At 35.5% G+C, this 26,231-nt stretch overlaps 1 protein-coding gene across 10 annotated transcripts in view; it reads right to left on the bottom strand.

Annotated features, from left to right (window-relative positions):
* Positions 1-26,231, bottom strand: part of LOC143920381 (adenosylhomocysteinase-like 1) — a 40,112-nt gene that overhangs the window by 4,881 nt on the left and 9,000 nt on the right. Inside the window, exons 1-5 of one of the 10 annotated variants that reach the window (XM_077443266.1) lie at positions 16,649-16,684; positions 12,675-12,829; positions 2,744-2,943; positions 1,084-1,222; positions 839-1,006 (exon numbers count right to left, since the gene is read on the bottom strand). In XM_077443266.1, coding sequence (XP_077299392.1) covers positions 839-1,006; positions 1,084-1,222; positions 2,744-2,943; positions 12,675-12,684 — 517 coding nt within the window. In that variant the 5' untranslated portion in view covers positions 12,685-12,829; positions 16,649-16,684. Of the gene's footprint in view, positions 1-838; positions 1,007-1,083; positions 1,223-2,743; positions 2,944-12,674; positions 12,872-16,303; positions 16,431-16,648; positions 16,685-26,231 lie in introns of those variants that run through there. The other 9 variants (XM_077443261.1, XM_077443260.1, XM_077443264.1 and 6 more) reach the window with 9 other exon arrangements.

Here is a 26,231-nt window from a genome sequence, read left to right as displayed (position 1 = left end):
CTGATATGTGCTCCTGATATTGAGCGCTGAGCGACGGATGTCGTCAGCGTCAGATACACACATACACGAAGTCACACACACACACACACATTCATTCATCATTTCGAACGAGTGAACGGGTTGGATCGGTGAGCATGTAATGCGCGCACTCAACTTTTTCTTAAATGCGTGCGCACGTGCGCCTAAAAAATTACTTTACATTATATTTATATATAACATAAATTTAGTCATCTCATAATGACTGAATTCAGATCTGTCTTGGTACATTTTGACACATTATTTCGTATTATTGAGTATTATTATCGTCAAATTTTGTATTATTGAGGTTTTTCTATGTTGGCTGCACCGCATAGGGTACATAAAATTTAGCGAATATGAACTGAATGGAATTTGCTTATTAGCAATGGCGAATATTTTAAGATATAAATAAATAAATTGACAAAATTTCCTCTTCATATGCATAGTAGACTAACGAAAGTATTCAGCTCTGCTTGAGTTGACTTTTCGCCTACAGCAAACATCATTAATATGTACAGTATATGGTAATTATTCAAACATTTTGTCAACATTTCAGCAAGCAACTATGTCATGATGATATTTGTGAACAGATGACGTACGAGTTTAATTGTTTCCCTTGAATGGTCTAATCTTGATACACTTTTCCTTCAAATGATAATAATTTTTGACAATAACATATTTTTTTTGGCACATAATCAACATTCCCAATGAATTATAATCAATTATACATACACGTGTACATGACCTTAACGATGAGTAAATTTTCACCACAAGGGACAAAGCTTTAAAATCTAATCTGACAACCTGGCAAACTTCGAACCTTTGATAGCTTTGAAAGCGGCCGGATGCTTCTTGAGCATCAAATGCGTGGCATCACCGCCATCATCCAGGATCATATTCGGCTGCCAACCCTCAGCGGCGATGCATCGGTCGATACACCACCAGAAATCTTCCTCCGTCTCACCGCGCCATGCAAATACACTGTAACCTGCAAAGTTTGAATATATAATTTACATACGCACTTGGTTCAAATCAGGAGTATGATAAAGCAGAGACCGAACTTACCGTTCTCCGCTAACGCAGCGGCAACTTCATTTTGTGTCGAGTAAATGTTGCAGGCCGCCCAACGAACGGATGCACCGAGTGCAACGAGGGTTTCTATGAGGACTGCCGTCTGGGCATTTATATGAGTGCAGCCAACTATCTGAAATTTAAATAGAAAACAATCAATATAAACATTCTATTGGGTATTTTGACTATAAATATTAGTACAGTTGAAATTCCTTAATACGGCTTAAGATCAAGGTTGTTACGAGGAAATAGCTGCAATCAATTTAGTTTTAACAACCGCTCAGGTATAAAAAAAGCTCACTAACTGGATATACAATTTTTCGTATGCAAAAAAGTCAAAATTTAATTTTCAATTTATAAGAAAATTATATTTTACTAATATAATCACTAAATATGCCATAACCAATGCTTTGATATTTCATCGGGCACAACACTAGTGTAATAATCAGTAAAGGGCGGATAGAGAGCGTGCTTTTTCCAGGAATCACGGCGTTTTGGGTCTATTCACAAAGCTAGAGGGCAAAAAAAATGGTTCGGCGAACCTTTAACAAAGGTTCATCATAAAAATGAACAAATGCACAACGAACAATAAACAAAGAACGGCACGCTTCCGGTCCTACCTCTAATAATCAGACATAGGCGCTGCGATGCGCCAAAGCCGAAATAAATGGGATCCTTTTGTCAATTTCTATTGTTAACCTTTTTTTGCTCTCTAGAAGGTCAGCAATAGAAATTGACAAAGAAACCCATTTATTTCGGCGCTGGCGCATCGCGGCGCCTGTGTCTGGTAATAATTAGAGGTAGGATAGTCACAGTGCTATCCATTGTTCCATTGTTGTAAATCCTTTGTAAAAAAGGTTCGGCAAACCTTTAACAATGCATTTACAACCTTTGAACAATACGCGGCACCTTTTGGGTCCGGTGACTAGTAATAATCAGTGAGCGGTACTAGAACCTAACCTAACCTTTTTTTTTGCTCTCTAGAGAGCAAAAAAATGGTTAACAATAGGATCTCCTTTCAGCGCATTTTCGCGCCTATCTCTGGTAATAATCCGGACCCAAACCACGCAGTTTATTGTTCAATTGTTGTAAATGCTTTGTTAAAGGTTCGCCGAACATTTTTTTTTGCACTTTAGCTTTGTAAATAGAGCCAAACCACCCCGATTCCTGGAAAAAGCACGCTCTCTATCCATAGTCTAGTAATAATAATAGAAGTAGACTTAGGCGTGATAGTTATGTAAAATTGTGTCGTGTGCGATGTTTGGTGTTTGACGTATGTCTGATAAACATGGTTCATATTACTCACAAGATGGGGAAATGCATCGTTAAACGCTGGACAATGCACACCAAATACGACTGAGGCGGAAACTAATTAAGTATGGCGACAGCCATACCGAAATGACGCCTAAAGCCACTTCAATTATTATTACATATTTCTGCCCCCACCTAATTGTATTTAAACAAAAATGTGTCGTTTAAAGAGTTTATATAAGCTAATACAAATCGTTCAATTCACGAAGGCCCACCCCCACTCCAGAGAACATATACTACCCATTACTTTAGCGCACCTTTTCCAAAGAGTGGGGGTGGGCCTTTGTAAGCGAAAAAACTGTGTGTAAAACACATTCTTTGAGATTTTCGACGTTTTGTTCACCTTGGCATTTTTAAGGGGTTTATCTTCGCTGGCTCTCGTCCTCAAAGCGACAATTCCTGGCATCTCCTGTTCCGCAATCTCGATCTCCCGTCTTCCGAAAGCATGCTGGTTGATATTGCGCACGCAAAAATCTGAAAAGTCTTTCGAATTCTTCTGCTGTTTCTCGCGGGGCGACACCTCGTCTTCCGATGAGCTCGACCCTGAAACAAATCGACCATAAAATTAGACTAAATCGTCGCAAAGCATCCGGTAAAATTTGTATGAGAATCGGAACGCAATTTCATCACAAATAATCATCACACATGACCGATTCGTATGATTTGTGATAGTAATAATATGCATGTAAGTATGCGTGAGCTTTATGTGGGGTTTTATGACATGATTTTGTATAATGGGAGAGTTGTTTGTTCTGATTTATATGCAAACTACTCGTTGCTGGGCTTTCGGGAGACGTAACGACAATGAAATGATACATGATGGCGTACAAGTAATACAATTCAACAATGTTGATTACTATTTGTGATGTTTTGTTTTGAAATCCACGGTGGATTGATGTCAAGTGAAGGAAATGGCAATTTAAATTTAAATAGATTATGCGAATCAGTGCTTCCAACCTTTTTTGGCAACCCATTTTCATACATTGAACCCCCCCCCATATTAGAAAGTTGTTCGAATATAATATACCAGTGGTTTTACCCGGCTTCGCTCGGTATTTTTTATTTTACATAGATATATACCAGGAAGGTCTGACAGGAAGACCCCAATGTGCTTTCATGGACAATTAATTGCAAACAATGCAGCATTTTTATTACATAAATCACTGTATTTCGAGAAGTTGAACAACACGAACTTAACAATTAATTAATTGATTATTCCATTGAGACATATATGGATTTTTAGACTTGTACATACAATAATACAGGAGATTTGTGATAGCAGGTAGAATGATTTTTTTGCCCATTTTAAAGAACTTTTTCAACAATGATCATATAAAATTGGCAAACTCTGATAAGAAACGATCGACTTGGACTCACAGACATCCAAGTCTAACCAGCAGTATATTAAAGATTAGCCCGGGATCGAACCCAATAATATCTTGGTTCTAAACATAAACGCAACCGCTGAGCTATACTGCTGGCTATTTGTAATAAAACAGCTTAAACATGGCCAATCTAATAGTAAACATTCATTTGTAAACAAACAAACATTCAAAATAATATTCAACGATAACGATATCGTCGTCATAGAAACTTCGATTTGTTTTCGATTCCACGAACCAATGATAGTTACATACATACATAAAAAGTTTCGTTCGAAATTATATATTAGATATCCACAGCGGAATGCAATGGTAAAGCTATGCAATGCAATGCAAACCAGTAGAGAGGTCGTGGTTTCAAGTCCCAACCAAAGAAAGCTGCTGGTGAGATATTGTGGTATTAAACACTTAATCGACATACGTTTGTAGAAACCGATTCGATTATTTTATTATATGTGTTTAGTGTTAACCCTTGATACTACCTCTTGAATATATCACAAACTAACGAAAAATATTGACTTTTTTAACTTTCATTAGTATCACAGGATAAATTTAGATGTCACTGTGAAGAAACCAAAATTAATTTCGAGTCAAAGCCTTAAATACGAAAGAGCGCACACCGGTGAGCTTATGGCGATGAAGTGGTTAAAACGCAGATCGACCATATCCTGCTAGAATTTTTCGATTCTTCTAGCTTAATTGTTGTGACGGATTCAATAAATCATTACCCTCCCCCTCAGTTTCTCGCAAATTCTAGTTATTGGCATATCAAATTGGTTGAATCTTATAAAATGCTACCTACATAATGCATTTCCCGCAAATTCACTATGTATCAAAAATTTTGTTGATTGTCAGTAGATGTCTCTATTGTATTCTATTGAATTCTATGTCATGTTATGTTCGAAAAATTGTTAGTATTATACTAAAATAATATAACTATGTATATGAGTCGCCTTGGGGTAATTCCTGTCATGGTAGATATGATAACCAGCGGCGTGGACTAGTGGTTATCATATTATGCTTTCGAGCAGATTTGTCACGGGTTCGAGTCGCACTAAAGTCCCGCTGTTGGCCAGACCTTGGTTTGTAACTCCAGGTCGATCGTTTTTTATCAGAGTTTGCCAATTTTTCTAATGTTGGTTGAAACGGTTCCTATAAAAATTGGCATCTCCTTTCCTATTTCTCTTGCTAATCTCAAGCTATTCAGCATCTTGAGATTCGCCAATTTGACTATAAAATGGTGCAGAATTTCTCTATAGATGTCACTGTGAATGTTTGTTATGAATTCGCATTGTATAAAATGCTAATGTATATTGATTGTGTTGTATCTGTCGCTTTGGAGTCATCTGTAAAGTAATAAAATAAGAAAATGGATTCTATCCGAACGTAATTCAAATTTACAAAAAATATCATTCATAATTTAATTTAAATATATACGGCAGCTAATGAATTTTCGATGTAGTACATTCATATTTTATTTTACATATATACCAGGAAGGCCTTACAGGAAAATCCCAATGCGCCTTCCTGGCCAATTACAAATACAAATGCAGCATTTTTTATTATAATTCGTTGAATTGCAAGACACTGAAAAAACTCGCAAATTAACGAGACATCTATGAATTGTACATAAATTCTTATTGTACATCCATCAAATTTTCAAATAGTGGTGACATAGTAGGTAGGAAGGATTTTTAGCCAAATTTTTTTTTCCGGGAACCGTTTCAACAATGAAATCAGAGAAAATTGGCAAACTCTGATAGGAAACGATCAACCTGGAGTCACAAATCCAGGTCTGACCAACAGCATACTCTGAAAAATTCATTTTCATTCAGGGATAGAACCCGGCACCTTCTTGACGGTAAGCAGAAGCTTAACGTCCGAGCTATGCTGCTGGCACGATTGAAGCTTCACTCTTATCGTACATAGTTGAACGAAACAAAACTGTCAGAACTACTGTTTTAAGTACAGAAAGTCTTGAGAGTAATGTACAGGGAGGGGGAGGGGGGATATAAAAATATGTAAAACACACGATGCAATCATCAATCATTTTTTACATCAAAGTGTGTTCAATGTACATGTATTTTTAAACATTTATACGTGTATGAATGCGCAATTGTTTTTATTGCGTACTTCAATCAATAAAACATAAAATGGCAAGATGAGGCAAAATGCATCTAAAAAAAATAACAATCGTAGTATACAATGTTTTGCATATTGTCTCAAGTAATACATTCCTACTACATACGTATATAATATTACATGGCAAGCATATTATACAAAAGTTTAATTGAGTTCAATTGAAATGGCACACAATGCGATATCAGTTTTTGGTGTGGGAATTAAATTTCTTCCCTGCGTGCCGACGATGATCTTGATCATGTGGCTTCCATGTCAACGGCTTATTGTGGCAACGATTTCATTATTGAACGTTCCTTGACACACAAAATAATCGTTAAATTATATAATAACGTACTTGCAGTTCTATAATGTGCTTTTTTTAGATAGTTTTTAATATGCATAAAAAAGTTGACATGCCTAATCTGTAGTGTCGTGATCCTTTCTAAAACTCACTTCCTGGAGTATTTTCCGTGATATTTTATCCTTATATTGACATAGTTGATAGCAGTGATTCTCATATTTGAAGAAATGTAGGAGAAATTTATCGAAATACTAAGATAGAACGAATTGACAATGAAATGAAGACACGCCTATCACAGCTGGAGTCTACCCACCGTGCCGCACGTTTGAGTGTCATCAAAACCGGATCCAAACCGTTTAAAGAAAATAAAAAATACAAAACGGTAAACTTATTTTAAATCCATAATAGAACAACTTTACGTTTAATATATGTACATATGTAATGTTCAGAACAATTGAAAATACACACAATAAACGATTTCTAAAAATATAACATCAAACCAAGGTAACTAAAAATTTACTTGGTAACTTAAAATGTACTTGGTAACTAAAAATGTACTTGGTAACTAAAATGTACAAGGTAACTAAAACTGTACAAGTTAACTAAAAATGGTCTGGCCAGCAGCAGCCAGTGGCATTCGAGCCCGAAAGCATTATATGCTAATCACTAGAGGTAGGACCGGAAGCGCGCCGTCTATTGTTCCATTATTGTAAATGCTTTGTAAAAAAGGTTCGGCAAACCTTTAACAATGCATTTACAACATGTGAACAATGGACAGCGCACTCTGGGTCCGCTCTTTACTAATCACTAGCCAATTTATCTGATTTCATTGAAACGGTTCCAACAAATCGGTAACCTTGTGGGAACAAGGTCTTTCCAACAGCAACCAGTGGGACTCGAACCCGACCACTCTGTTCGAAAGCAATATATGCTAACCACTAGCCAATTTATCTGATTTCATTGAAACTCTTCCAAGAAAATGGCAACCTTGTCCTGTTTTTCGCAAAATTCGAGTTGTTGGCATCTTGAATTTGCTAAATAAAATATAAATGTCATGAATTTTATTTATGAGTCTTTTCAGTGCAAATCTGTCACGTAATTTTAATTGCAGCCGTAAAATAGATTAAAACAGCAATTAAATCTATCACGATATCAAACATCTCACGTATTCACATCATGTGCACACTATAAAATACTAAATAAATCATTATTATTATTTTCAAATTAATAAGCGGGGGGAAATTGTTGAAATATAACATGCATAATGCACATAATAATAAGTCGACCTTAAACGGTTCGAGTAGTTTGCTTGTAAACAGTACTCGATTTGGGTCAACGATCACGAACATAAAAAAATAATCAAATAATAAAAGCTATGAAATAAAATCGTCAGGTTAACTTGTATGTAAGCTTTACGAGATGACTTCACGACTCTCATCGTCATTGTAGATCGTTCGATTGCTCGCAATGACCCAGATCGGTAGTATTAGAACCGCGTTTCGTTTGAACAGCACGTGATGATGCCGTTCTCTTAAGTCTAAACTGCACTGACGAATATAAAATCGATATATAAAATAAAATAGGGTTATTTCAAGACTATTGGTCATTGATAAATGGGTGAATCGGGATAAATTTCACAATCCCATGCGCGTGATGATGGCCAAACGACTTGCAAACGAGATTAATTTTTCGTCACAACTAGTGTTGCGCCCGTTGATATTTCAATGGGTAGTTTTGAAAAGATTTTGATGCACGAGTCACATCCGAGGCTATTGTCGCTAACAGTTTCATCATTCACGGTCCTTGCGGTTAATTCGTATCGCCCTCTCAATCCACCCCTGGCGCTGCTCCCTCATTCTGTCCCCGCACGCTCGCCCGCCGGTCTGCATACAAATCACTATGTGCATATATGTAAGACGCAATCTCCAGCATTATTATGTACTCCCGTTATATAAATAAATATTTTCATTCCATACCCGCGACTCGCCCGGTCGGTCATCCATGTACAAATGAGCATGTGTGTGTATGTGCGTTCTTGGCAGTGTTCGCGGCGCAATCATTCTTATTTATTTATTTACATATTAGCCACAGCGACATTACAGAATACTCTAGCGCGTCACTGTGGTCAGACATATAAGCATAATACAAATACTATATATACAAATTAGCGAGACATCTACGTATGTTACAGATAATATATTTTTGAAATTACTCAATCATTCAAACAGTGTGACATCTGAGGGTAAGATGGCTTTTTTGCCAATTTGATGGAAGAACCGCTTCAACAATGAAATCAGATTAATTGGCAAACTCTAATAGGAAACGATAGACGTTTACGTAGCCAACTAAAACCGACTCTCTATATACGGAAATATGGACCATTTTTTTATGCCTCGACTCTACTGACCGTCTACACTCTACATACAGCACCACTCGCAAGTGCCAGAGTAGTAGGCAAACTGAAGCTGGCGACCACGGGACCACGGTGAATAAACGACTGCTTCGAGTGAATACGAACCAGTTCAACTCACCACGTGGTGAATGTGATAACGAAATACTTCTTGACTCTTGCCGAGTCGCTAAGATATAAATAAGAAAATAATCGAATTCAAATGTAAAGGTATGCCCATTGTATAGTTCGGCGATCAGGCCTATTTGACACCGCGACGACCTCACATCCAATTGGAAAAAATACAACAGCTATTATTATTAGGTTTCAAAATATAAAAAAGTATGTGGAAATGATCTAGATATGAAATTTGATAAAGCCACTTGAAAATCAATTATGTACACGTGTCATACGCTGCAAGGAAATTTAATTTAAAAATGATGTTTGATAATGATGCAACTAGAGTGCACTTCAAATTGACAACGAAAACGAATTAAATAAATAGACAGATATCTACCATTGTGCAACTGCACAAATATCAACGATAAGCTCGATTATCCGTGCCGTCAATCAATTCGGTATTTTCCTGACGTAATCCATTTGGCGTGATTTGTTGACTCAATACGTTTTATATGAAAAATTAATGTAAAGTTAGTAAAGGTAAGGGTAAAGTTCCAGGGCCCGGACTACTCGAGGGGCCCTGTGTCGAGACGTTCCACTGACCGATATTGATATTTTGTATTATTCTACAAAAAATACATATATTTATTTAATATTAAATGTTTGTTATTTTCGATTCACCCATTCTTTGTGTCTATGTGAAATCGTACCTACATATATGTATGTACATACATATATCATACTTTCTGATTCAATTTTTTTAAAAAATAACATCCAACATATAGGTTTTTTTCTAATGGTACCATTTATCGGCTCGGAAAAATAACCCTATTTTCAGACAGATTAGGTATTTACCACGACATAATATGCAAATAACCATCTCTAAAACATTAACATCAAACAAAAATAGTGCCCCTCTCTAAAATAGCTCGCACGACGCAATCGGGGTCCGCCCGACAAGTTAAATGTCAAATCGGTTGCCAGTAACAAAAATAAAATTTGATAGTGAATTTATTATAAAATAAACATTGATTACAATTTATTAGTTGTAAATTGATGCGATGCGATTAGAATAAAAACCGATGCGAAATTTCATCAAACTGTCAAATGCATCATAGCCTACAATGTCAAAATCGTTCTCAGAAATTAACTATTAATTCCATCTATATATATAAAATTGAATGTCTGTGTGTGTGTGTCTCGAATAGGCTCCTAAGCCACTGAACCAATTACGATGGAACTTTCAGGATTTGTTGTATGTATGTCCGGGAAGATTACGGTGAAAAAAAAAATATTTGTAATTACAATTTTACTGACGCGAAAGCAAAGCTATCCCGCTTTCAACGCATCACACCGCGGGTGTGAAAATAATCGCGCCACGCCTACCTCGCACTCGAATGTACTGACCTTTCAGGGCTGTACCACAAACACACTGCGGATGGCCCACGTCAACAAATAGATCTATACCGATATATAAAATTGAATATCTGTGGAACGGGAATTGCACGCGTTATTGTGGCATTGCAACGCATACCGGGTTCAGCTAGTTTTATATATTTTTTTAATATATAATTTGCCAATTTTTTATATATTTTAATGTAATTATACATTTAAAAAATTATATTTAATGTTTAGTTTCTATAATAAGTTCACTATCAAATTTAATTTTTGATACTGGCAACCCATTTGACGTTTGATTTTCCGGGCAGACCCTAATTGGGTCGTGCGAGCTATTTTAGAGATGTTAATTTGACATTAAATGTCGTTTTGACATATTTCGTGTAATTTATTTTACAGCCGTGCAAAAACTATTATCCCTTCTTCTAATAGTTCTAATAGATTTTTTGCATAGTAAAAATAGATCTACAATAGGATCATGTTTTTTAGTTTGTCATAGGGCCCGGGACTCCTATCGGCGGCCCTGTATGTATGTATTTCTAAGCTGACAGTTCTAAGAGCGAGCCTGTCCTACCCATCAAAGTCAAAACATCAAGCTACAGAAATTCAATGCAATTTTCAACAAATTATCCATCGCAAATTTGGGAAGTCCGACTCATTACAAAGCAATTACGTTCGAGCCATTTATTTCCATTCCGGTCCTGTATAGTTTATGGCATTGTAATTAAAACGAAACGAACCAAACAAGCGGGATGTTAGATAACAAACCATATAAGAAGAAATCAAAGTCTAAATATGTACATATACATTTCATATCCAATCAATCACTTATTAAAGTGTGGACAAATCCTCGGCTTTGTATCATATTGTGTTTTATCAAAATAGTCAGCTGATAAATGTTGAAAAAACGTGGGCCCCACACGTAGGTGATTCTGATGATTGATTGGTAGATTAGTCATATATAATATGATTATTTTTATTGATAATATGAACTGATTGAGTTAAGGCGCAGATACACCGAATCGTACGGCACGTTTATGGTAAGAACACACTCAAAGGTGCGGCACGGTACGCCTAGTCAGACTCCAGCTGTGAAGGGCGTATCCTGATGTCATTGTTAATTCGGACGATCTTATTATTTCGAAAAGTTTCTCCTACATTTCTTCAAATATGGGAATCACCGTTATCGATCACTGTCCAACCTATTTATTTCAAGGATAAAATACCACCGAAAACCCTCCAGGTGGTGAGTTTTGGCCTGGATGACAATAGCATAGATCAGGCATGCTAGCGTTTTTTTATATGTGCAAAACTATCTAAAAAAACTTGATGTGTTTCTAAGCAGGCTGTAAGTTATATATATATGATCGAGAATTGAATGTGGTATAAATAAAATAATATATGTATATGCACATACATATGTTACAGTCCAAGCGTTCACTCCAGTTAATGAAAATACTAGTTTGTTCATAGACGAACTATTTACTTTTAGTTTAAATGCCAACAGTCAAAAACTATCTTCAAATTCCACCAGGTGTTGTATGAAACTTTTAGCTGTCAAAACCTTTCAGATGGTAAAGCGCCAAGTATGTGAAATGGGAAATCCTATGGAAACCGTATTACAACGTTGCTATAATTCAAATTAAATCAAAAATGCCACTTTGACTGAAGAAAAAGATCTTCGATCAATGCACGTTGCCAGTGATATGTATGGATGTGAAACTTGGATGTCCAATGCACTCAAATAAGTATGGAACGCTGTATGCTTGGCATAATGAGGAAAGACAGGAAGCGGTACACGTGGTGGACATACAGGATAGAGTAAAGAGATTGAAGTGGCAATGGGCGGGCCACGTGGATAGAAGAATGGAAAAAAGGCGGACAAAAGAAGTGCTAGAATGGTACCCAAGAGAATTCAAAAGGGGAAAAGGAAGATGGGTAGACAAACTTAGGAAAAATGTGTGGGGTGAGATCGGTGAGAGTTGCGCAAAACAGAGACGAATGAAAGCGTGTTGGAGAGGCCTTCATCCAGCAGTGGATGGTGAGCGGCTGTAGATGATGATAATGATGATGATATTGAAAATAAAAAAAGCATCGTTAATGTGTGTAATCAATGAATCAAATAAAAAAACCTAAAATGAATTAACAAGTGCACGGATGCGTTCACCTGGATACTGGTTTATCAACTTAATATAAACAATGACAAATAGAAGCCATTCGTCACACAATAATGGTTCGATACACAGTCATCCGAATAAAAATCATTAACTGAAATTAAAATATAAAGTCCGTTTCCGGAAACGGATATTCCTATTGATCGGTTAAGAAAGATTTTCTGAACAACAGAAATCAAATTAAATTGGCAGTAGAAAGACAAATACATACACGATTCCTATTGATCAATCAAGTGAGATGTTCTGACAAATAGAAATCGCATATTAAGAGGTTTGTGTACGATAGAGGCCCATAAAAAAGCTCGTCAATTGATAGGAACATAGACCTCGTATTTGTTTACTACCAATTTAACTGAAATGAAGTATAAATATAATGAAATAATACTTACATCGAGACATATCGACGAACTTCACAAAACTGTTTCAAAGTTAAAGCACGAACACACACTATGTATAGGTATTAATCACATGATGGTGCGAACTGGACCGATTTGTAAAATCTTATGACTTGGTGACGCCAAAGAGGTGTAAGAAATAAAATATCCTAGAACCAGATAGCTGTTTTTGAGGCTTGATTTATAACCTGCTGAGATAGAGATAAGGCGAAGTGCCTAACGATAATTATATTTGTCCATGTCGTTGTTGTGTTGGCTAACTAACTTCGTACAAACTGGGTAAATAAAGACACAATATAACATATTGTGGTGACCAAACGATGGCCGCATGTCACAGGAACTGTGTTGCATGACATCGAGCGAACTTCGCATCGCTTGACCGTGACCTGTGAGGTCAAAGTCTACAAACCGCTCGATACTTTTAGTAAGATTTGGGTATTATATTTGCAGAGTCGGTTTAGATGTTTACTGTTATAATGGCTGGCGTTTATCTAATGTAAGTGTGATCGAGAAATAGCTATAATGTATTATTAACGTGTGGATGGGCATCCACACGTTCGACGAACGAAGCATTACTACTACTGGTTCATTCGCCGAACGCTTTTTAGGTAAAAGATTCCGACAAAAACTTATTTATATAATGCGGCATAGATATAGAATATCTATATCTATGTAATGCGGTCTTCATTTGCGGCAAATAACTCGAGCATTTTCTCGAATAGTGTTCGGCGAATGAACCGCTAGTACTGGTTCGTTCGCCGAGCGTGTAGATGCCCATTTCGTATCACGAACGTCGAGTGCCTCTAACAAACTAAAATCGATTATGCCGGATTATAGTACTTTTATATGTTACAGTCCAAAGTGTACACTCCGGTAGGTTCATGAACTTACTAGTCAGTTCATACACGAACCACTGGTAAATAAACTTGAGTTCATACTTGAACCATCTTCAAATAAAGTCACAAAGCGTCGCAAGAAACTTTTTGCTGTCAAAACCTTTGAAATGTCAAAGCGCCAAGTATTTTAAAGGGAAATCCCATGGAAACCGTATTACAACGTTGCTATAATAACAGTTTCCAATAATATTTTAAATATTGCAAGCATACATAGAGGATGGGACAAACGATTGGGATAACTTAAACTGATGCCTAATAGTTTGTTTATCAATTAGTTCTTTTGCGCACACTATAACTGTCCATATTGGTTCGTGTATGAACAAACTACATAGTATATTCATGAACGAACAAAATATACACTTATATTGTAAAATATAAATATGTGTATACTAGTGCTATGCCTGTTGATATTTCAATTTTGGAAAGTAGTTGATACGTGAACAACACCCGAGGCTATTGTCGTTAGTGGTTTCAAAATACCATGTAATTGATTTGCATTGCCCCCTCACGCCACCCCCCTCCCCATCACTAACACTTTTATTACCTTACGGAATTTTCTTTGTCATTGGTTTAAGTTGAATTTACATAAATTGACGATGACATTTTTAAGATTTTAAATCAAAATAAAATTCTGAAAAATAAGTGTCGATATGCAAACCGTCACGCCTCAAATTAAATAAATGCGGTTAAAATGAATAAATTTCTTTAAAAAAAAAAAAAACGGGTCAATGACAACCTTAAAAATATAAATATATTTTTTCAAATAGAGTTTAGAAACGCTGCCTATACAAAGAAAGCTCGACAAAAGCAGTACAAAATCCGGTGACGGATTTAATCAAATAACTGAATAAATAGACTATTAAAATATATGTTTATTTAAAAAATGCATATTTTATTTTCCAATATAAACAGATCACGTTTATAACGAGCGACGCGCGCGCAAGCGATTAATTTAAGCAGTTGATTTAATAATTACAGTCGAATATGCAAACATCTGATACACAAACATATTTGTACTATACACAGAAGTAATCGGTAACCTTTACTTGTAAAAACATGTGCAAACTGCATACGCTTGATAGAGAGATATTGATATTAAAAAACCGCGATGTGCATCAATCACCTAATCTCTACGTTACAATATTAAACCTGTGCATGTATAAATTTATCTAATATATAATTTCGGAAGAGACTTTGTAACTATGTATGTATGTATGTAAGGTTTGGGTGAGAACATCGAAAACAAATCAAAGTTTCTATGACGACGATATCAATACCGTTGAATATTATTTTGAATGTTTGTTTGTTTACAAATGAATGTTTACTATTAGATTGGCCATGTTTAAGCTGTTTTATTACAAATAGCCAGCAGTATAGCTCAGTGGTTGTTTTTATGTTTAGCACCAAGAGATTATTGGGTTCGATCCCGGGCTAATCTTTAATATACTGCTGGTTAGACTTGGATGTTTGTGAGTCCAAGTCGATCGTTTATTATCAGAGTTTGCCAATTTTATATGATCAAATTTAATAAAAAAAAACCAAATAAATGTATACTGTTTTGCCATTGTATAGTTGTTTATATTACAAATACCAAGTGAAGCCGGGTAAATCCACTAGTAGATTATAAATTTGATATCATATTCAAATAATGGTGACATAGTGGGTAGGATGGTTTTGCCAATTTGGCGAGGAACCGTTGCAACAATGAATCTGATAAATTGGCAAACACAAATATTCGAGTCTGACCAGCAGCACTACAGATAATACTCGGAATATTTTTTTTCAATCGAGGTCAACCCAAAGGGATAGAAACTGGGACCCTCTCGTTAGTTAACATTAACGCAACCACCAAGCTATGCCGCCAGCGTAATTTTTTTTGATTTTATAAATTTTTTTTTAAAAGTATTATTTTTGAATTGATCGTCTGAATTTTCATAGATTTGTATTTAAATTGAAAAAAAAATTCAAATGCGGCGCACGTTTTTCTTTTGTTAAACATGAATTGGGGAAATACTTTGTTTCTGACATTATTCAATAATATTAGAAACAAAGTATTAGTACTGAGAATAAAACTCACTGTATTAGTACTGAGAATAAAATACATACGCAGTTGTTCGCGAAAATTCACATACGCAATATTGCGTTAAACGAAGATAAAGGCGCAAACACACTGAATCTTATGACATTTCATCGCAAGGACAACTCGCCTACATATTTAAAGCAACTCATTTTTAATTATAATACCATATACGGAAATAAAATTTTTCGAACAAAATATATAATTAATTGTTTTGTTGATAAAAGAAAGCTATAAAGTGTGTTCGGTAAAATTGTATCCTTGTATTAATCTTTGCTTGACAGTGTTCGATAACGGTAATGTATCCCATATTTGAAGAAAAGTAGGAGACCACACACAGCGGGGAGCCAAGCACACGACGTGCCGTTCTTCCCCGTGTGATTTCGCCCTTAAGCTTTCACATTTACATGTGTATTTCAAATTCATATCGTATAGTGACCGATTAAAGTCAATTCCTTCTCCGAAACCACCCATTCATTGAGCAAAACACTATTTTTCCCCCAAAATTTTTGTAAATTGTGTGTCGCGGAAATTTCAAGAGTACCGTGTGTGAAAAAAGGTTACGGAGCACTGTTTTAAACGACCCCGAGAATTCCGATCGGAATTCACAGCATTAGAATATAACACTATAAAAATCCATATAGTCTTACACAACCGTACAAAAACAAGTATCAAAATAATAAAAAAAAAACGGACGACGACAAGCCCATGTATGAGTGGATCGAAACGACACTCGACTCGAACTGACAATTCAACGAAAAGCGAACCAACCACTGCGGTGCAAACAAAACGTTTTGTTTGTATGTACGTACGTCCGTTTGTTTGTCGACTATTACGTGGACAGATGTCGGCGAATTAGGATCGGCCATTTTTAGGCCGCATCGTGAATAATCGCCATTTTGAAAGACAATGGCGGCGCGAAGAAGACACTATTGAAGGAAATTCAACACAATATGGCAAGTATTATATAATACTAAATACACACACACACACACACACACGACCGAGTCTCGTGAGAACAACCTCGTACTAAAAACGGGCGAATATTTTCAACTTTCAAATGCATATAGTAGTGTACCCGACACGTACCGACATGACTGCAATTATGAGAAGATCGTATCGAAGAAGATTCTAGGCGTTAACCGGTTAAAGGCCGGAGATTATAATTGCCATTGCGTAAGTTTCAATTCAAATGTATGTAAAGTGGCTGGTTTTTTTCTCAACGAATACTAAGTGTTGCGGCGCATTTGTTACCGTATGAGTGTTGAATTTTTTCATTTGTAAAAAAGTTGCTTAAGCTGTGTTGTTGCGATTATCCGAAGTTGGATCTAAACACTTGGATGTACATACATATGTACCTACCATCGTAAGGTAAAGGTGCGTTTCCATAGTCTACGACTCAACGTCGTTGTGTGACACAATCTTCTGGGTTTTGTAAAAGTGGAACTTTATAGCAACTACAAACTTTTTAAAAAACATTTGTGATATTTTCCACCTCAGTGAGCGTAGGTTATCGGAGATTATTTAGCCTATTTTATAATATAATAACCGCTGTGACGCATTGGGGTAACCTTTCAGGTCACAGCGGTCTTTAATTATTGTTATTATTATTATTATTGTAATTGTAATAAATAAATAAATATTTTTCTAATCACTCTGTATTTTTTCGACTATTGTGGCGCATTTGGGACTCCACAATTGTTCTTAAAATAAATAAATAGCAAAGAAAAAACTAAATCGAAAGACTAGCAAGACGGTTTTACCACACAGTATAGAGGTAAAGAGACAATTATTTATGTCCTTTTGTACTGGCCACTAAATTGGTGTACTATGGACGAAATATGGAAAAGGATAAAAGTACAATACAACAAATGCTACCGGGCTACCAAGGAGATGTTGCAGCGCGTCGCAGATGTTTGAGGCCATTCTCAGGATGAGAGCGGCCTCCCCACGTCGTCGTGTATTTGTATCCTTAAATTGTTTGCTTGCAGCCACCTTTTCTCATTTCCGCTCATCTCTTTATTTATTTTTAATTTATATTAGTAAGGCCTAACAGGTAACCCCAATGAGCCAATGAGAAAATGGGTAAGGTTGCCAATTTGTTGGAACCGTTTCAATGAAAATCAGATAAATTGGCAAACTCTGGTAGGAGACGATTAACCTGGAGTCGCAAAAGTTCAAGTCTGATCAGCAGCACTATAGATAATACTCGGAATAAATTCAATAGAGGTCAACCCAAGCCCTTAGTGGTTAGCATTAACGCAACCACCAAGCTATGCCAATAGTACAGCGGTTATGTAAATATGTATGTTGATATCCTTTTGAAATTTAGAAGAATATAAAATAACGAAGAATTGAGGGAAGATCAATTCCGTTGGGATTACAGATAAAGCGATTTGGCTGTCGTAGAGATTGCTGCGACATTTGTATCGTAGCTAGCGACAAAAAAACTTTTGTTGGATGCAATTTTGAATTCGCATTAGAAAAAGCTACATACATAGATCGTATGTATGTAGTTAACAAACGATTTACAACTGGCTGTTATAAGTTTTAAGTATCTACATACATACATAGTTCGTTGTTAGGTAGTTTGTCGCTACGATAAATTACTACAATAAATTGTTCAACTTTGTACTACTCTTTTATCTCGCATTTAAACTCTCTAAACTTAAATATAGAAATCGAATGCTGAAATATGAAAATATATTTAGAATAATCTCAGTTACGAAACAGTTAATATAACGATGATAATATTAATTTATCTTACATAAAGTCTAAAAGTAGACGATCTATGTATCTATCACTGTATCTATTTTTGAACGATAAAAATAGATTAAGAGCTCGTGTGCGATATTTTGCGTAAAATATGTTCTAAAATTGGATCAAACAAACGTCAATACTGTAAACAGTATTGGAAATAGCAGGATTTTCCACGCAAATATAATAATACACGGTTAAATATACCTTTTAGAATCATAAAATGATATAAGCCCGTCATATAATTTATTGACAACACTTTATATTGTATTTGCATGCATTTTATGGCCAATTAAAACATACTATAATAATCTTATATGTACGTAAACTTACAAAAGTACACTTTCAAAATAAATAAACGATTCTTATTTTATCATTAACGGGACACCAATGATAACTGTTCATTATGGTTACAAACTAGTAGTTTATTACGTCGTATAAAAATCAATACAATAAAAATATCGTGGTGGCGATCTCTACGACAGAAAAATCAGGCGACACATCGCATCATCTGTGGCCGCATAAGAAAAATACAAACAAAGTTTTCGATTTTGAGATAAGGTAAGCCTTAATTTTTCAACCGAATACTACAATCAAACCAAAATGGACAAATTGTCACAGAATAATTTGATTTAAAATTCAATAAAGTATTTTCTTTTAATACAAAACCAGTAAAAAAATATTACCATTACCATCATTGCCTTTTGTGGTATGAGAATTGGGCAATTTACCGTAGCTATAATGATCGTAGTCACAAACTAGAAGGTACTACGTCTTATAATAATTGCTACGATACAAATATCATACATAGGTAGCGACAGAGAAATCAGGCGAATTACCGAATCCACAAGAATAGACCAATGAAAGTATTCGATTTTTAGACTAGGCAAATCTTAATTTTTCAACCGAAAACTACATATGTACAATCAAACCAAAATGGATCAATAATACAAATTGTGGCTGAAAAAAATTGATGTCAAATACAATTTAAATTCAAAAATCTTAACCTCAGTATAACTTTTAATACAAAACGATTAAAAGTGTATTACCATTATCATCATTATCATCAGAGTTTTCGCCGGTATGGTCAGTGCTGAAGTTCTCACGCACGGCATCGGCAAATTTAACACTAGCCATGGTATGTAGAAGCACCCTACGACAGATTTCACACGGATCGAAACGCCGAGTGCGCGATTGTCGGATTCTCGACGAGAACTAACTAATTTTCAAATAAAAAAAATGACTCGGTATCAACATAGAAACATGGCTAGTCTCTCTCTCTCTCTGTCTGTCTCCCGTTACAAGCCAGCCAAAATGGGGGGGGGTGTTTATTACGTGAATAAGTTAAAAGGTTAAAAAGAATTCGATTTTAATCCGACCGGTTGAGTATCGGAAGCCAGTTTGATACAAGGTCGACTATGTGCAATTGGTTAACCGGTGTGTTGACGACTTTTCGATAATACGTATTATACGTACATAGAAATCAAACTCTCGTTATACGGGAATTTCCGAATTATAAAGTATGTAATAGCAGTTTCAATATAACGAATTTTAGAAGTTTATTATACCCATATATGTATATGTATAATATTTGAGTGGTAGATGATTAGGGTGTATGAATAGTGGCGCGACGCAACGAGATGCGATAAGACTTCGTCGTATCGTGTCGTGCTTAGGTACGCGTAGCTTTAGATTTTAGGTGTAAGTTTCGAGGACTATTGCAAAGTTTAGAGATCATTTCCAAAACCTCTCTATTTTCTCCATCACCTCTTTCCCAACATGCAATAAGTAAACCACAATCGTAAAACGATTTTTACGGCGAAGAAGCCATGTTTGAAATAGAGTATCCATTCAAAAACCACTTTTTATAGTTTCAAGCTTTAATATAAACAAACAAACAGGGCTTTGCTCGCGGCGCTTTTCGTGATATTTTACAATTGTATTGACAGGAGTCGTTGTATTACAATTGTCTCTGACAGATTCGGCCCGGTTGACCCCTAAGTCAACGCGTACATCTCAGTTAGTTTGTTCCTTAAAGGTCTATTCATACTATCCAGCACTGCAAGGCAACAGCCCGGCACAGCAGTGCACGGACAATACTACTTCTGCTCATACAATACATCAGCGCACGTTCAGACAAGTTTTGGCCGAGTGCAAAGCAAAATCGGATCACATATACATTACAGAGCGCAAGGACACAGCGTAATATTGCTTGCGTCGAATCAATATCTAATATATAATTTAGAAGGAGACTTTGTATGTATGTTTGTTTGGTTCGTAAAATCAATTTAAAAAATGAATATTAAAATAAATTTAACAAAACTATTAGATTGGTTTAAGCGGTTTATATTACAAATAACGAGCGAAGCCGGGTAAAAACACTAGTTTATTCCATATTTTAACCAGCGGCGTGGAGTAGTGGTTAGCATATTATGCTTTCGAGCAGAGTCGTTACGGGTTCGAGTCCCACTCGAGTCCCTCTGCTGGCCAAACGTTGATTTGTGACTCCAAGGTCGATCGTTTGCCAATTTTTCTGATTTCATTGTTGAAACGGTTCCTCATCAAATTGGCAAAACAATCTTACTTATCATGATTATAGGCCGGCGCTGCGCACCATTGTTCATTTTTATGGTGAACTTATTTTTTTCTCTCTCTAGATTTGTAGTGTGTTTTTGCTCTCTAGATTTCTGTTTCCCGGAAAACAGCCCCAAAACGCCCTCTTTCCCGGAAAAAGCACGCTCCACCGCCGAAGACTAGTCAAGATATGATTTCAAATTTATAATCTACTAGCTGAACCCGGCATGCGTTGCAATGCCACAATATTGAAAACAATCGACGTTAAGTCACACATATCCACGTCTGGCCAGCAGCACTGCGGAAATAATCGGAATAAATTCATTACAATCGAGGTGAACGCAGGGCTTGAACCCTCTTGGTAGTTCGAATTAGCGCAACTACTGAGTTTTACTACAACTTTTTCATAGCAAGTAGTTGACTTATGGTGCTTACGGACTAAACTAACGACGATTTTGGGCTAACTTTTTAACAAGCAGTAGCGTACAAAATATCGAAATAAAAATTAAATTTTAAAATTGAAGTTAAATATCAAAATCAAGCTAAAGAGCGAGATTGAGCTAAAATTAGATCATCGTTGATGTTTTGAATTACAACAATGTTTTGAATTACGACGATACCGCATTTAAAACCAGAGAAATATTATAATTTCTCTGCGTACGAGCGAAAAAAAATATTGTTAAAGTCGTCACGAGATGTTACTGTATTTCCACTTGGATGCTCGATAAAAAAAAAACAATTCATAAAAAAACGCGGTGTCGGATGTCGGTGATTTGTCAAAGGGTTTTTTTTCTTTCGTCGAAATAAAATTAATAATCACACATTATCCGATAAATTTTACCTCTGAAATGATTTAATTACTTGATTTATTTCGACGAGAGAAACAATTGAAGAATAAAAAAATCCGTTTGATGTGACCGACAACACCCCGGGTTAGCAAAAATCGTTGGATCACCCATACTAATACATGATATATTCTCAGTAACTGCGCATTACGGGGAAGTAAAAATAATAATTCTTTGATTTTTTTTCGATCTTAGTGCGTATCTTCGTAAGTCAAAACATCTTCGACAAACAAAAGTCGAAATTTATTTAAATTGTGCATGTTCTGTTTTAACTTTCAATATTTAATTTTAATTTTAATATAATGATTATAATTTTATTTTGATACTTGAATTTAATTTTAATATAATAATAATAGTTTTAATTTTGATATTTAATTTCAATTTTTAAATTTAATTTTTATTTCGATATTTTGTACGCTACTGGTTTTTAAAGTTGGCCTGTGGGCCGTTCGTTGGCTTGGTGCGTACGCACCATTATACATATGTACATATATTGGTTTCAACGAATGTAACCTCCGGGGAGATTCACGAATGAAATAGGTTATTGTACATATGTATGTACATAATAGACTGTATTGGTCTGGTCTTTTGATAAATTCAAAGCAAAGGAAACGAACCCCTCGTTAGTATTATTTATCGAACGAAACGAGGGCGTGTAAAGTTCTACAGTGTTGTTGTGAAAGGCAAGTTTTGGCACGATGCGACACCAATAACTGAAAAAATAAAATTTTTATTTCCCTTCGCAAAACTGCAAACACTTTATCAATACGGCGGCGCCATTGCAACAGTGCAATATAAAACTATGCGTTCAGACGATACGTGCTGAAGAACAAGTGCAATACACTCATCTGTGCGTGTCTCAAGTTCGTTCAACTGATTTTGTATTTAATATAAGTGTGCCATATGCGAAAGAGGCCGTCGCGATAGCTCGAACGATTTTACAAGCCTTCGTTGTATATTTGGGACACTTTCAATTACTGAACTAGTCCATTTGATAGTTCTATGATCGGGCCTATCAATGTGTACGCATAGCGACGTCTGTCTGTCTCGTATAGGCTCTTAAGCCACTCAACCGATTACGATTTGTTGTATGCATGTCCGGGAAGCTTGCTGTGATAAAAAAAAACGGGAAATACCTCTTAATAATAATATTCGTAATTACGACTTTACCGACGCGAAAGTTTGAAGCGCCAATGTGTAGTCAAGGAAATGTGTTCGTTGGTAACCATGTTACCAGTTGGTTTATGACGACACGGCTTTGAAGAGACGTTTTTGAGCTCCAACCATACTTGAAACGGGAACACAACGGGAACGGGAACGGGAATTGCATGCATTATTCTGGCATTGCAACGCATGACGGGTTCAGCTAGTTATAATATAAAATACTACTATTATAATTAGAGGTAGGACCGGAAGCGTGCCGTTTATTGTTCAATTGTTGTAAATGCTTTGCAAACCTTTAACAATGCATTTACAACATTTGAACAATAAACGGCCCCCTCAGGGTCCGGGCTTTAATTATAATACATTATTATAGAAGTACATTGGCCGAAATGGCCGTTGGATTGGTGAACGTGTAATGCGCGCACTTTCTATTACAATTGATATTACGTGCGCGAAAATAAATTACCTAACATTATAATTATATACATATATACATATGTATATAACCGGTCACCGTGATTTGACAGAATGTTAAATTACAGAAAACGCAAATATCAGAATGAAAAGATCGAAAATCGAAAGATCTTAAGTCGAAAGATCAAAAAAAAAATGGTGCATGGTAAACGGTACATACTCACTTAATTTGCGCGAGCAGGATACAACAGGAACAAGAGGAACATGCTTTTCCTCCCGTGTTTATGTGCGCGTGCAGAATACGGGAGGAAAAGCATGTTCCTCTTGTTCCTGTTGTATCCTGCTCGCGCAAATTAAGTGAATATGTACCGTTTACCATGCACCATTTTTTTGATCTTTCGACTTAAGATCTTTCGATTTTCGATCTTTGCCGTCCGATATTTGCGTTTTCTGTAATTTAACATTCTGTCAAGTCAAGTAGACCCGTATATAACATATATAACTTTATTTTAATTCAAATATCAAGTCCTCCCCGAAACCACTCGTTGAAATAAACGGGCACAACATTAGTCTACATTAAAATATGTAGATTTGTAAAGAGAAAAACAAATTTCTACATATATGTATGATATATAGATATATAGACGAAAGTGTTGCTCAGGCGAATAAAACAGCATACCAAATTTACCGTCGATATGAATCAAAAACTGTAGATTTGCATAGCGGACAAACATACATTTACATATATACACACATACATTTGTATGTATAATAGATAGTCTATTTACCAAGCGTTGCTTAGGCGAATAAAATTGACAATATTATACCAAATTCAGTGAATCTAAATTAAAAACTGTAGATTTACACAGAAAACAAATAAATATCTACATACATACATATGTCTATTATATAGTCGAATTTCCCAGAATTGCTCAGATGAATAAAATTGAAAATATTATGAGGATACCGAATTTATTCGATCTAAATTAAAAACTGTAGATTTGCATAGCGGAAAAACAAACATATACACGTGTATGTAGGTATGTATAACAGATTTTCCGCGCGTGTCTCAGGCGTATAAAATTGAAAATACTATGAGACGGAAAACCAAATTCGTGGTAGATATTAATCAAAAACTGTAGATTTGCATAGCGGACAAACAAATATCTATATATGTATAAACCTATATAATAGATAGTCGATTTGCCAAGAGTTGTTTGAGATAAGATATATAAGTATACCAAATTTGATGGATCTAAATCAAAAACTGTAGATTTGCACAGCAGACAAACAGAAGTTTACATTGTAGAAATATGTAGATAAAATAATAACAAATGCATTTCAAAGAAAAATTTCAAGAATTCAGAAACGTGTGCAAGTAGTATCTCGAAAATCGCGATTTCTGGTAGCATAATCTAATCATCATTAATTATGACAAATCATCAAAACATCGAACGTCACTTTTGATACAACAATATTTGACGTCATGACCATTCTTTCAAATAATTATAATCGCAATATATTTTTTTCGAAATCGAAAAAAAACGACAGTACGGATTTCGAGTTAAAAACGAATCCTATCTGTGAACGAAAGCTGACTTCAAATTCACAATGCGATTCGTTAACAAATTATAGACCGCAACGTTCTTAAGATTTCATACTCTCAATTGTGCAATTAGGATGCAAATTTTTTTTCGAGAATTAGCTGTATCCACAGCAAACAATTTATAAGACAGTGTAATTATTCTGAAAGACGAGCACGTCTTCAGCAGACGAAACGACTGTTATGCTAATCATCAAGCGTTGAACGATTCCAAATGTCGTTTTAGTTTTACTATTTACACAAATGTCATTCGAATACATCTCAAAGCGAGTTTAAAAGAATACCATATTCACAGCAAACTATGATACAAAACTTTTTTCAAAATTTAAACCCCTATACATCATCACTAGGGATTGCAATACCGGTATACCGGTAAATCGGAAAGTTTTTGCCATCAGCAAATACCGGCAATTACTAGAGATAGGACCGGAAGCGTGACGTTTATTGTTCAATTGTTGTAAATGCTTTGTAAAAAAGGTTCGGCAAACCTTTAACAATGCATTTACAACATTTGAACAATAAACGGCCCCCTTGGGGTAATTACCGTCAACTATTTTATTGCAAATAAGAATTATACAGGCATATTATTTCATAGGTTCGGTGATTATTGGTCACAAAGCGCTCGCCCAAAAGTCACTAAAATCTCTATAACGGAACATCTGGCAGCCGAAAAGTCCATCATACTAACGATAACTATCATACTAATGAGAACTCGAGTGCCAAATATTCCATATTCACGATTTTCATGGTAAAAATTGTCTTTTGGGTGATCGAAATGTGACTAATAATCCAATTACCTATTTAATAATACTATATTAAAAAAAATTGATGCAAATGGCGTATTGTGAGTTACATATGTAGGTTTATTTTGTGAGTTACATATGTACATATTTATTTTATTTTATATTTAGTTTAAGTTTGGACCATTGTGGCATTACAGAAGTACCCTAATGCGCCACAATGGTCGAACAAATATAGAGATATGAGAAAAATAAAAATATATACATATATACAGACAAAAATGTACTATACTGAAAGGGCTGCAGTCCGTAACCCATATAAAGATCATGAAAGCCTATGATGCAAATTTAATAAGAAAAAGTTAAATTTATAGGCGTTTAAACAATTAAAATCTGACAAAAAGAGTGGAGGGCGGAAAGTCAAATATGCATGGGCAAATACCTGGACGTAGTCGAGAGCTGTCATCATCATCGAGAGTTG

The sequence above is a fragment of the Arctopsyche grandis genome, chromosome 12, assembly GCF_051622035.1.
Source record: "Arctopsyche grandis isolate Sample6627 chromosome 12, ASM5162203v2, whole genome shotgun sequence".
NCBI lineage: Eukaryota > Metazoa > Arthropoda > Insecta > Trichoptera > Hydropsychidae > Arctopsyche > Arctopsyche grandis.
Note: the sequence above shows the minus strand (reverse complement) of the source record. Positions and strands in the feature narration are given on the sequence as shown.